The sequence below is a fragment of the Uranotaenia lowii genome, chromosome 3, assembly GCF_029784155.1.
Source record: "Uranotaenia lowii strain MFRU-FL chromosome 3, ASM2978415v1, whole genome shotgun sequence".
Lineage (NCBI taxonomy): Eukaryota > Metazoa > Arthropoda > Insecta > Diptera > Culicidae > Uranotaenia > Uranotaenia lowii.
Genome location: NC_073693.1, coordinates 274,505,506 through 274,518,326, shown reverse-complemented (window position 1 = coordinate 274,518,326; position 12,821 = coordinate 274,505,506). Strand labels below are relative to the sequence as shown.

General features: G+C 34.3%; 3 protein-coding genes across 10 annotated transcripts in view; 1 reads left to right on the top strand and 2 right to left on the bottom strand.

The window, feature by feature from the left end:
- LOC129757438 (CDC42 small effector protein homolog) overlaps window positions 1-1,090 on the bottom strand; it is a 103,498-nt gene extending 102,408 nt beyond the window's left edge. The window contains exon 1 of one of the 3 annotated variants that reach the window (XM_055754664.1): window positions 1,024-1,090. The gene's annotated coding sequence lies outside the window, so the exon portion shown is untranslated. Of the gene's footprint in view, window positions 1-103; window positions 993-1,023 lie in introns of those variants that run through there. The other 2 variants (XM_055754662.1, XM_055754663.1) reach the window with 2 other exon arrangements.
- A 2,553-nt stretch (window positions 1,091-3,643) lies between these two features.
- On the top strand, window positions 3,644-5,989 carry LOC129758750 (DNA repair protein RAD51 homolog 3-like). Its single transcript, XM_055756353.1, has 5 exons — window positions 3,644-3,890; window positions 3,961-4,067; window positions 4,597-4,787; window positions 4,885-5,016; window positions 5,342-5,989. Exons 1-5 carry the CDS (start codon window positions 3,727-3,729, stop codon window positions 5,591-5,593), a joined length of 846 nt encoding a protein of 281 aa, XP_055612328.1. The 5' UTR covers window positions 3,644-3,726; the 3' UTR covers window positions 5,594-5,989.
- The window catches only part of LOC129758748 (annexin B9-like), a 49,390-nt gene continuing 42,175 nt past the window's right edge, over window positions 5,607-12,821 (bottom strand). For 2 of the 6 annotated variants that reach the window (XM_055756346.1, XM_055756347.1), the window contains exon 6: window positions 10,833-11,364. In XM_055756346.1, the coding sequence (XP_055612321.1) occupies window positions 11,308-11,364 (57 nt within the window). In that variant the 3' untranslated portion in view covers window positions 10,833-11,307. Of the gene's footprint in view, window positions 5,863-6,073; window positions 6,732-10,190; window positions 10,507-10,832; window positions 11,365-12,821 lie in introns of those variants that run through there. The other 4 variants (XM_055756348.1, XM_055756349.1, XM_055756350.1 and 1 more) reach the window with 4 other exon arrangements.

Below are 12,821 nucleotides of genomic sequence, written 5' to 3'. Positions count from 1 at the left end.
TAGCTTGTAAGAAACCAACTACAATAATCGGCAAGCATGTTTAGTAAACCACACAACTTTGCTCTGACTCTGGTGGATGGAGTCCCAAAAAGAGAATGTATACCTTCAAAAGGAACGATCACTCCGGGAACCTTACAAAAAACTCACTTTCACCAATCAGCAGCGAAATGCTGCTGCGATGCTTTTTGTCCTGTAGGTACTTCTCTTGTTCACAGCTTCACAGCACAGCGCACAGCACATGTGTATTGAGATGATGAGATATTGGCTGGATTTATGCTTAATTTTTTACTTGGATCCGCTCTTTGTCCAACTTTGCCGTTATCTCCGCGCACACAGATTGTGTGTTTTTATTGGACGATTCTGTGGTCCCGCTTTTTTGGTGTGTTTATTATTATTGCTGCTGCGCTTCTGCTATTATTCGCTTACACCGACTCCGGGGTTTTGTTATGGTCGTTTTGCCCTTTTGTTGTCGATCGAATAAAAGTGTGTCTGCGTGATGATCATGAAACACGATGATGGTGATGCTGCTGATGGTCAAAACGCTCGATCAACGCCACTCAACGTGTATAGAATAGTAGGCCGACACTTTGAGGGGGTGGTCCAGATGGAAAACACGTTTTCGAACAAGACCGTGGGATGCTGGATCTAGGCTTCCAAATTTGCACTAACAGTCAATGATCGTATGAAGTTGATGCACTTTTGTCCGAATTAAATATTTCAAGCACTTACTAGAGACCTTCTATGGACCTTCAATTACCCTGCCAACGAACTTAGAAGGCACAAAAAACAACCGAATTACTGAAATGCACGACGAAACGTGACCGTACCGTTTGAATGGATCGACACGAATGGAACTTGAGCTTTAGTCGCAGCACCACACAGCGAACCGGAGACCGGACAAGGTTGAGTTTGAGTCGTGTGCGGAGCAGAAATCCAAAAACCGTCCGCTTCTTGTTGTTCACTCAAGTCTCTATTTCTCTTCTTTGTGAACATATACGAGAAGACGACAGAAAAAAAACATACCAACAGCAGCAAGTTTGGCCGGTTATGAGCTAGTCTGGCTGGCTGGAACCTACTTCGTGCTTGGAATAATATTTCTGGCGCTTCCAACTTCCAAGACTCAAACAACACTGAGATGAGGATGAGAGGTGCTTTAGCATAAGCTTGAAGAGAGTTTTGAGAAAGAGAGAGAGCCAGACAGACAGATCTCGAGCATAACTTTGATGAAAGCTTGCATGGTTTTATTGCTGGCTGCGGACTTTTGTTTACGTTCATTTGGAGAGTTTGATTGAACACTCTACACTCAGAATCAAAACAACCCAAAACCGACTTTGCCAGGGCAGTAAAATCAAGTTCGGCTTGCTTTCTTAATTTTGGGGTGTTGTCTATGCACCAAAATCAAAGTTCGTACCTCGAACTGACCACCCCAAAAAAAATTCCCTGTTTTCTGAAAGGTTGTTTTTGTTCCCCAACAAGTCAGTCGTATACGATATATCGGTTGGTTGATGATTGGTAAGAAGATTTGAAAATTCTCACGATTCTCGCGCGTTATTTTATCAAATTTATAATTTTTCATACGTTTTATCGAATGTAGATCACACAGAGATAAGCCACAATTCGAAAGCGAGCATTGCCATAAGCGATTCATAGAAACGAAAAAATACAAACGGCAGCGCAAAGAGGAATGTTAAGCTAACAGCTCCAGAACGGAAATCAGCTGTAACGAATGTCTTCGTCCGTTCCGCAGAAAAAGGGATCCGATGGATCCATTTGCCAGAGCACATCTGATAATCCTACGGTAAGTCCGATTCTGCCTATCATAATCAGTCTTATTTTTTCACTCTCAAACTCAACCGCAGGTACTAGTTTTGCCGGAAACAAATAATCCTCTATAAGGATTATGTTTGCCATCGGAAGCTGGCAAAACCCGTTGAATACAATGCACTATATTCATGCAAAACAAACAAAGCACAGCACGCTGCCTGCCAACTGCCTGTTTGGCCTGTTGCGATGGCACCAAAATTGTCGAAGCCGGAAGAAGCGAATGGCGATCTGGAAAAACCCGGATTTAGTATTACAACTCACTGAAGACGGGAACTGCGGTTAACACTACGCTGGATGGTCCAAATGGTTCTTAAAGGAGTGCCAATCTCCGGGAGGCAAGATAACATAAAACATTTCAAGACATTTTTCATTCCTGGTTGGTGTGGTGATCACCACAATTAGAGCATCATTATGGTCTGGCAACTTGTTTTTGTAAAGAATATTTTAATTCTATAATCAATAAGGATTTTCATTAAAATAGATTTTTTTAAATGAATAACAAATTGTCATTTTTTCAAATATTTTTAATCCCTTTTGATAAGTGGGTCATTAAATAAAAATATCCCAAAAAAATCCCAATGCCCCAAAATTAAGTTGCGAGAATGACGTTTATTCTCAAGTTTGAGAAAACCCCCGCAAACTCATTTTCGTCGGGAGCCAGTTTCATCCGATTTTGCGGCATTTCAACTTGGTTTTGGGTTATGACGGCCAAGAGTGTAGGCCATCCTAACCCAAAACTAAGTTGAAATGCCGCAAAATCGGATGAAACTGGCTCCCGACGAAAATAAGTTTGGAGGTGTTTTCCCAAACTTGAGAATCGAGCTCTTTCGCACACCCCAAAATCGAGAAAGCCATTTTGACGAGAAAACGATATTAATTTTATTATCATAGCATTTAAAATGGACATATAATAATTAAAAAAACAAAAGCGGTGTTGGTAACGTTTTTTATTTTTAAATTAATTTTAAATTAGATGTGTTATATTCGGTTGCTATTTATTATACTCGTGGTGCCGCAATTCAAGCTCTGTAATGAAAAAAAGAAAACAAAAAAAAATTAATATTCAGAGGACATCTTGAAGTGTAAAAGAAGGCAATTTCCAATAATTAATGTAATAAAATTTTGGAAATAATTTAAAACGATAATAGTAAACTTTAAAATTAACTCTATAGTCAAAAATCTATTTTCAATAAGTTAATCTTTCTTGCTGTCATCTCACCTTTTCATTGGTTCCCCGTTTAATTTGTTAGTCCATATTCCTCCAAGTTAATGATTTTTTTTTCATTTGATAGTGCTAAAAATAAAAATATAGTGTTTTGCTTATCACACATGACTTATAAAATGACTAATAATTTATGTTTTAAGAAGTACTTACGATTTTTCACCAAATTTTCCTTAAAGAAAATTGACCACAATTGACTTCCAACAAATATAAACAGCATGGCGACAACAAACGAAACAATTTCCGAACGATAAAATTTTGGGGCAGTCAGTTCAAGCTGCGAACTTTGTTTTTGGGGTGTTGACAGCAACCCAAAATTAAGAACGTCAGACGAACTTTGTTTTGATGCCTTGCCGTTCTTAATTTTGGGTTGTTTCGTTTCTGAGTGAAAGTTAACTAATCAAAATTTCCTTTTTGCTTTTCGTAACCGCAGACCAAAAATTTCTGTAAAATTTCAAAAGTTATAGGAAAGTAAATAAAATAAAATTAAAAAACTTCGTTTTCTTGCAAATTTGCATTATATTGATTGTTTTACATTCAACGTGCATCAGGCAAGAAAGTACGCAGCCATAAATATTTGTAAACAAAACCGTGCGCGCGTTCGCTCAACACGGATTATTCCCGAAAATTTTAAATTTTTAAATTCTTCTTCATCTGAAATAAGTTATACAAAAGCTACCATGTTTGCTAAATCGTGTCTAGATTTATGGAAGGAAGAAACTAAACAGACAAATAACATCATCACGTTTTGTCGGGACCTCGATCAAGCGATGGGAAATGGTGTTTCCGTTGGATTGATAACGGAGTTTTGTGGTCCACCTGGGAGTGGCAAAACGCAAATGTGGTTTGTATTACACCATGCTCATCAATTGTCTTGAGGATTTATTTTCTATTAAATTTTTCCTTTTTTTTAGTCTGCAGCTATGCATCAACGTTCAAATCCTACCCCAGTTTGGAGGACTTGGTGGCAAAGCGTTGTATTTTGATACAAATTTCAATTTCGATCCTCATCGGTTGAAGGGTAAGATTTTTTTTTTGTTAAAATGACAACAAATGGTACAGTTCGTTGTATTGAAGCTATTCTTGCACGTATTTTCATTAAAAATTTGAAATTACTATAATTTATTGCCTTTGAAATTAATCTTCTAATTTCACTATATGATTCGATATATGCGTCTTAACCCTTCATTTCACAATTATTTTATTTTAATAATTTTTAACAGTTGAAAAGATTTGTAGTTCAAAAAAGTAATACGTAACTTTTTTTTTATAGAAAAACTGTTGTAAATTTGTATCTTTATAAAACGGAGCTTTAAAATTGTTTACCATAAATGGTTTTTATTGAAAATGTTTTTTTTTTATTTTATTATCTTTCCATTTTCATGTTAACAAGTTCTATTAAGTTATCTAAATCCACTGAAAGGATAAATTATATTTCTGTCAGTTGTAGTCAAGAATAAATGTTTGCTGCAATATTGGTATAGAGCTCTCCTATCAATCATGATCATGTGGATTTTAAAAATTAAAAATATTTGTCTCATTTTTTTTAGAAATTGCTGCTGCTTGCGTAAGACACTGCCAGAAGCTGGTCCAGATACATCGTAAGGATCTTAACCATCTGATCGAAAATTTGACTGCCGAAACGTTTCTGGATGGCGTTTACTACAAGCACGTGTCTGAGTTTTCTGAGCTAACGAATGAGGTAGCACAGTTGGAGCAGACGTTGAAAAACGGCGAAAAGGTAACCATTGTTTCTTTTTATTTGGAAATGTGACTTTTCTAATTTCGTGAATTGTTTTTTTTTTGATAAAGTAATTAATTATAATCTCTGTTTTTAGATAAAACTTGTCGTGATAGATTCACTATCATTTATAATCAGGAACAGTATTGAAAGTACTTTAGAAAGGATACGGGTCAATCATCGGTTGCTGACCCAACTACATGCATTAGCCCAGCAGTACAAATTTGCGGTAAGTACTTATAAGAGCTAACAAAATCAAACAATTCCGTCCCCAGACGTAGAGATCGAGAGTGTTATCGTAAAAATGAATACTGGGCTTAGTACGTGAAGTAATCAAACCTTTTTTGAGAGCCATTACTCGACTTCGGTCAATATCTTGGATTGTCGTCAACTCAGAACTCTAACTGTCGTAAATGTGTACTCCACTTTAGCCTAATATCGAGCTAAGTTTGCAGGAATTTTTCTCCCTTATTTTCTGTTGAAAATTCGGAACCGATTTTGTTAAGGGGCTTTTACAGCCCTAAAAATTTGCAAAACGAATCATACTCTTGCAGATCGTTATAACCAACGACGTTACCACCCGTATCATTTCCGGAGAATCGGCTTCCGTAATAGTTCCAGCCCTCGGAGAAAGCCATGGGCACAAAATCAACCAACGGGTATTGCTGGGTCCAGTTTCCAGTCAACGAGCGGAGGCAGCAACTGATATATTTGTGGCCTTCGTCGAAAAGAGTCTGTACCGGCCCCGGATGGCCGTAAATTTCCAAATCAGCGCCTTTGGCATAAGGGGGGTTCGGAATAAATGAAAGTTGCTACTAGTTTAGGTTTTATTGGTGTATATTTAGTATAAGTAGATCCCGATCTGTGATACACGTATTTCTAGGTGAATAATTTTAACCATCAAGTGAAACAACAACGATGACAATGTTTGATAAAACACGTGATAAAAATACTTTCGAGTTTTGTTCGAGTGAAACAGCCGAAAATTCATGTTCGTCTTTCAGCATTTGGCATTTTTAGTTTAGTGGCTGCACAGAGTTACTAGAACACGTTCATAATCACCGCTCAAGTCGTCCTGTAACAAAAATTGCATTCGCACAATGATTTACGCTCAAGTTAAACATTGGTGGGGAGTGATGATGGGGCGGACAGCGATCAATTGATTATGTGAGCGATAAATAAACAGGGACAGTGTCATCATTATTATCATTCGGCAAAGGAAGGCGTTTTTCTGTTAGTGTTTTGAGGCTTCATAGAAGGTTCCTTATTAAAAAAAAACGTCACTGTTACCGGATTTAAGTTTTTTCTGAATAAAATTTATTAAGTTAATTTCCGTGTAAGATTAAATAATATATTTAAAAAATATATAAATGCTTCAAAAGCTATATAATACCAAATTGAATAAAACATCAAAAAAATATTCAGAATGTTTTTAACATTGTCGTATAACAAATTTGATTGTAAGGCCAATAGTGTACAAATGATTCGAGTTAGTTAAGGTGGTATCGCGTAGATTCCTCTCTAGAATGAAGCCAATTCGGCGAGCAAATTACCCAAGTCGCTGCCCAGATCTTCCTGCAATGGGATGGAGATAGACGAATAAAGATATGAAACTCGGTTTGGGTGCCGCAATAACAAAAGTCGTTAAAAACAAAAAAAAAGCTGCCCAAACACCGTAAATGAATTTTGTTTAGTGTACCGATCGAATGAATTTAAGACTTAATCTCCTATAGTTTGTTCCTGACTTAAAAACTAATTCTAAACCGTTTCAATGTGCTGAGTGGTGGCTCGAAAAAAGTTCGACAAACGTGAGAAAAATAGGTTTAAAATCTTTTTGAGTTTGTGTTAAACAGAAACAATCGAATTGGATTTTTGTTTTCGCAAGCGTGCTTAATACGAAGCCAGTGTTGCCAGCAAATCTCCCAGATCTCCTTCGCAATCCTCCTGTAATGAGAAAAAGCAGAAGGGAGGCGTTAGAGTCTTTTTCGGGAAATTTGTTTTAGTTTGGACGAAAACATTGTAAATATAGCTAAACATTCAAAACTTTGGCAGCACATTTTATTGGCTTTAAAACTAATTGAATTGTTTCTTTAAATGTGTATTTAAAAATGAAAAACGGATCAAGCTGAGTTTTAAACATTTACATAATTTAAAGCATTAATATTCTTATTGAAGATTTGATAAAAAATGTGAAGCTTTGCCAAATTTATTTTTTGAATTTTCGAAAAAACTTGAACTATCCTTTTTTAGTCAAATTTAGCTAAGGATTACTATTTTCGATATGTATTACTCAATTCTCTTTATTCAGGCACATCCAAATAAAAAAAAATTCGAGACCCTCAATAAATTCATGAAACCTTTAATTTTGCATCAAGACTTTTTTATGGACGCACCCTGAAAGCACCGAAAAAAACCCTTATCAGACCTTTATTAAGTGTTAACTTCTGGGAAGGATGAGGATTAAATTCCAAGGTTTGTTAAGAATATAGGGTAGATTTTTTTTAAAAGACCTCGAATACACGGATGTTTAATTTAAATATTTTATTTTACACGGATCAAAATCTGATTTAAAATATCATTTGACGAAAATTGCAAATTTTCTTTAAAACAAACGGGACAACACTGTAAAACATCTTAGATTTCACAATTTTGCTGAATACTCGAAATCTTTTACTTTCCTTTATATCCGAATATAGAAAAAGTGAAAAAGTTAGATACAAAAATAACGGTAAATAACAGCATTTCTGGTGCCAATATTTGAAAACTGATTTCAAAATAGTTTGACGTTCTGTATTCAAGTCTGGTGTTAGATTTTGACTTGGACCTCTCTTATTCTAATGATTTGGTTTTTTTCAATTTTTAGTGAAATCAATCGATGATAATTGATGTATGAAAACCGTATTTCAAAAACATAAAATTGATTTTTAATCAACTAGTATCCTTTATTATTCAGATTTTGTAAAACATTTCCCTTTTTTTGGCATCAGTTGAGCACTTTTCTGAGTTTTCGATTTTGAAGATTTCAGTAATTTTGTGGAAGACAGTTTAGATGTGAGCTGGCTCAAATTTGCTTTTTATTTAAAATTCTTTTGAAACCTTTATATTTTATCGAATGGGTAAAAAAATATAGACCAGTAACTCAGCATTTTTTTTTCACAAAAACAAAAATTAGTCTTCGAGAGAGTTGATTTCCATTTGAAACCTCTTAGAGGTCGTTCGTTGTGTTTACAAATTATGGACCGCGAAGAAATCAATCCTCGAAAACTCCAAAATTTAGCATTCTCTATCAGAGAAATGACTGGATCAAATTCTACAAATTTAGTATCTTTGAGTTATCGAAAGTGTTTTGCACAATTTTGTAGAATACAGTTTTTTTTTATAAAATGTATCAGATTTGAGTTAAGGCTATGATCATTTTGTATCCGGGCACTTTATTTCGGTGATAGCTACGTTAATAGGGCTCGGATATGCAAAATTTTAGTAGCGTTGTATTTTTGATAAATTTTTAAGTTAACGTGTGTTTGAGATATTTACGATGCAAAAAGACATGGTAAAAAAAATTTGCACAAATTTGCTCCTTTTACGCATTTTGTGCTTCGAAAATTCTTTATTGTCGACTTGAAAGCTCATGAACTGTTGATTTTTCTAATTTGATTTCGGACCAAATTGGTTAAGAAGTATAAGGGGCCACTTTAGGATCCACACGAAGTTCAAACCAACCATCGGAGTGTAACCCTTGATCTCACCATTTTTTGAATAATTTTTTTGTCAAATTTTGCAGGTTCGCAATACCGACGCAATACGCAATACAAATGCCCTGTAGGAAAAATGTACCTGTTTAGCCCGGTTTTATCGTAGGAATTGCCTATTTTTTTTAAAAGCTGTGTGGCACTTTCTAACTGGAATAGCAGTTCTTCAAATCGATCGAAGCGCACTCTAGAATCGATATTGCGTACTGTTGGAAAAATCATCTAACAAACGAAATCGAGTGTCCAGTCAGTATGGTCAGTGGTTGCAATGTTGATCCAATAATCAAAAAATGCAAACACAGAAAAATGGTTTTTGAATGGCTAACAAATAGAATAGCATTTTACTCAAAGAAATCTAAAATAGTCTGTTATTTATCGTTTACCCGGAATGCTGGTCACACAACTTCGCATTAAATACCCCAGATGGCAGCAGCGCAGCTTCGGGGCAGCGAATTAGTAGTAATAAACAGTGTTGTCAAAAATATTTTTTTTCAAAAAAGAAGCTTCTAGAAAAAAAGCTAATTGCGTATTTGTATAGAGTACAAAATTATTCGTATCAGCTTTAGAGCTCGGAAAAAAGTTTTAGACTTGCGTAATTTGATTTTCTGGAGCGTTTCTAAAAGTTTACTCAAACAATCTTATGCGTATTGGTGGCAAGGTTGCCGAAATCACAGAAAAATCTGTATTATCACAGAATTTTGAGCTAAATTTCGTCACAGATCACATAATTTTAAAAATTTTCACAGAATTCACAGAATTTCTAAATTTTGTACAGATTTCCAAAATTTATTTTTTTTGTCATTCTCGACTTTTTATTTCTGACTATAATTTATGAAAATATGAAAATAAGGTAATGTAGATTGATATTATTCAGTTTAAACTGTAGGAAATTTCCATTTTTTAGATGTTTGACATGATTTCCCTATGAACTTTATAAAAAAGCGTCACAGAAAACCGTCACAGAATTTTAGGTTCAAATCACAGAATTCGAGAATTTTTTTTGTCAAAAACACAGAATTTTTTTCGGCAACCTTGATTGGTGGTGATTTTTTACCTTTATTCCAAACTTAAAGTGTCATCTAGCTCAGAAAAAAATTAAAGTTGGCATAAATTTATTGTTTATATGACAACTTTGGCGTTCTAAGTATGCTTCTTGTGTCAGAGTTCTCAAAGAGTGTAGAGAAGTTCCGCAACATCAACAATGATAACAATCGCTAACACAACTAAACGTTCAAAGGCGCAGCTCCACAGTTACTGTACAGTATATGGAAATTTCGGGATGAATAAGCCAGTGATGCTTAAAATCCCTTGAGAAAAAAAAACTGTATATGGAAAAAACTAAACAGTAGGTACGTAAAACTTGTAAAAAAAATTAACAAACACCCACAATTTAGATTTGTTATTTTTTTCGTTTCATATAAATTCTAAGGTGCTCGGAAGCAGTTCTGAAATAATCTATCTCAAGCAAAATTTTGTTATCATTTCAACTTATGTTGGGATTGGGATCAATAATTTTTTCAAATCCAGTCAGAATCAGTATAACACACATATATTTGAATTATAAAAATAAAAAAAGCTCCACAAAAATTATCTTTACACCAGAAAAAATAATTTACCAAAAAAATAATCGAAGACTGAAAGTTTTAACATAAAAACACAAGAAAAAGGACACCCATTGCTACGTTAAATATCATCTGTATTTGAATATTTTTCCATGTAAATATAATAGGATCGACCGTTTTTGAATATCTGTGCACATTGCTTTATATGCCTTGGTTCTAGATCTAAATGGTGCATGAAAATGATAGCGTTGCTTTGCGGTTGCGCCTGGAATGTATAATCGAACCTGCCGCGACAATTTTGTGCGTTATTAGAAAAGCTTCAACAAAACTTGATTTAAACAGAACTTTTTGTATTCAGTAAGCGGCCAAATGGTACAGCAATTCAGCGTTATCTCCACCGAGGTCTTCCTGCAAACGGTGCACAATTCAAAACGAAAATTGAAGGAACACAGGAAAAAAAGAAAAAAAAAACCTTTTAACTTTACACTAAACATTTTGACAACAAAATATTTAAGAAAAAAAAATCGAAACGAATAATTACCGGTGAATTTAAAGAAGAAGAAAACAGTGACTTAGCCAATATGATGCTTTCAGTAGTGATGTGTAAGAAAGTGTGGTTAAAATCGTATACAAAGATTGTTCCTCAGAACGGTGTTTGTGTGTTAGTGACATGACACGTAAAGCCAGAGTGGATGTGTGGTGTGTTTTTTTGGTGATGGTTAATAAAACATAAGACTAGCGTTTTTCGGTTTTTTTCAAACATTTTTTTTATTTTGACATTTGATTTCCAAAACACAAATAATTTGTTCATTTGCTTCTTCGAGTACAAGCATTAACAATTTGCAGAAAAAAAACTTAACGTCACTTACGTAGTAAGTCTCAGTGTTTTTTTTTATCGTAGGCCTATGGAGGATGTGATTTTTTGTTCTTATAAAAGTAATGTAGCGTATGAATACTTCTGTCAATGTGATTTAGTTTGGTGAAATAATAATGCTGTCAAAGAAAAAGGCACTTTTTTTTTCTTTAGAGTGTACATTAGGTGTTTGGTTTCGTTTTAAGAACAGATCAATGGATTACTTCTTGTAGGAAAATAAAACATTAAAATTGAGAGAAAAAGAAAAAACTTTCAACTGGTTAACGTTTTCGAGAGTTCATGGTCACGTCTTCATCACCATCATAAGTAGATATCACCCATCGTGTTTTGCGAGACTAGTAACATCCACTGATGGCCAGCAGAGCACGCTTGTAGTCACCCGAAGTGTCACCCTGTGGAAAACAAGTATGGCAATTTTTTTTGTTGGTGTTGGTTGGCTTATTTACATCAGTGTTGGTGGTTGAGTTTTGGTGTAGTGTTTGTGTTCTGTTGTGTTTTGAGTTCTTGCAAAGGGGATTTAAACTATAGTCTAACAAATACACACATTTGAGTGCCGGTATAGAAAGTTGTTTGAATACAATGAAAAACTAAAAATAAAATTCAGTAAACAATCAAAACACTATATTTGAGAAATCTATAATGTCATTTTCAACTTGAAAATTTCATAAATTGTATAAATAAAATAAAATATTTGAATAAGGAACAATTTGAGTTGCAAACAGTATATCAAAATGTGTCAATTCTAAAGGTTGTCGCATTAAGTAGAATAATATTTTGATTGAAAGTCAAGACCATCACACCTTTCCAATCAAAAAGAACATTATTTAAACACAAATTTTCGTGAAAAAATCCATGTAATTTGATTTCTGATTCTTGATTTGTAATTTTTTATTCTGATTCCAAATTGTACTTTCTGAAACTGAATTTTTATTTTGAACATTGATTCCCACATTTGAGCTCTAAATTTTCTTTAGAATCAGTATTCTAACTTTTTATTTGAATTTCTGGTACTCTTTTTAAATTTCCATTTCTTGTTCTTATTATCGATTCTTACTTCTAAATTCTGAATTCTTATGTCTTAATCTCAAATCTGATTCTGTTTTTGGACTCTGATTCTGCTTCTGTTTCTGAATTTTAGATCTCGAATTCTGATTCTGAATCCTGAACTCTGGTTCTCAATTCCGAATCCAGTTTCGGAATTATCATTCTAAATTCTGAATTCTCTTTTTGGGGCGACTGTTTAGTTTACTTTTAGTGGGTTGATTCTCGTCTTTCAGTCTCAAGTTTTTTTTTTAGTAAAAACGACAAAAATCAACAAGACAATAGCCCAGAAAAAGAATTTTGAACTGTAAGTCACATATAAAATTATAACATAAATCCAACACATTTTACAATAGTTTGAAACAGAAACCGACAGCATTAAACGATACGCCGTATCAAACCGAATGAAAAAACGACAACTTTTTCAGTAAGAATCACTTAGATTCAGTAGACGTAAACTTAATTTTGTTAAAAATTTAAGTCCCTGATGAAGATGGAAACGTTGGATATGTAATAATAAAGTCGTTTTAACTGAAAAACTTGAGACTGAAAGCCGAGAATCAACCCACTAAAAGAATTCTCAATTCAGAACGCTTGGCTTTGGAATTCTGAACTATTCATAAAATAATTCTCAATCAGAAAACTTGCGTCTCACGTCTCACCTATCATTTTTTACGTTTCCAGGTAACACATCTCGCGTCTCACTTTTCTCGTCTAACACTTCTTCATCCTGTTACATCTCGTACTTCAGCTTATCTTCTCACGTCTCATGTCTTCATCCTGTCTTCATCCTATCTCATCTCACGAT

What these genes read in the sequence shown, in the direction of transcription:
- LOC129758750 (XM_055756353.1), top strand. Translation starts at nt 3,727, where the DNA reads ATGTTTGCTAAATCGTGTCTAGATTTATGGAAGGAAGAAACTAAACAG. An exon ending in CGTTGAAAAACGGCGAAAAG is followed by an intron (nt 4,788 to 4,884) that starts GTAACCATTGTT and finishes CTCTGTTTTTAG; the next exon opens with ATAAAACTTGTCGTGATAGA. An exon ending in CCCAGCAGTACAAATTTGCG is followed by an intron (nt 5,017 to 5,341) that starts GTAAGTACTTAT and finishes ATACTCTTGCAG; the next exon opens with ATCGTTATAACCAACGACGT.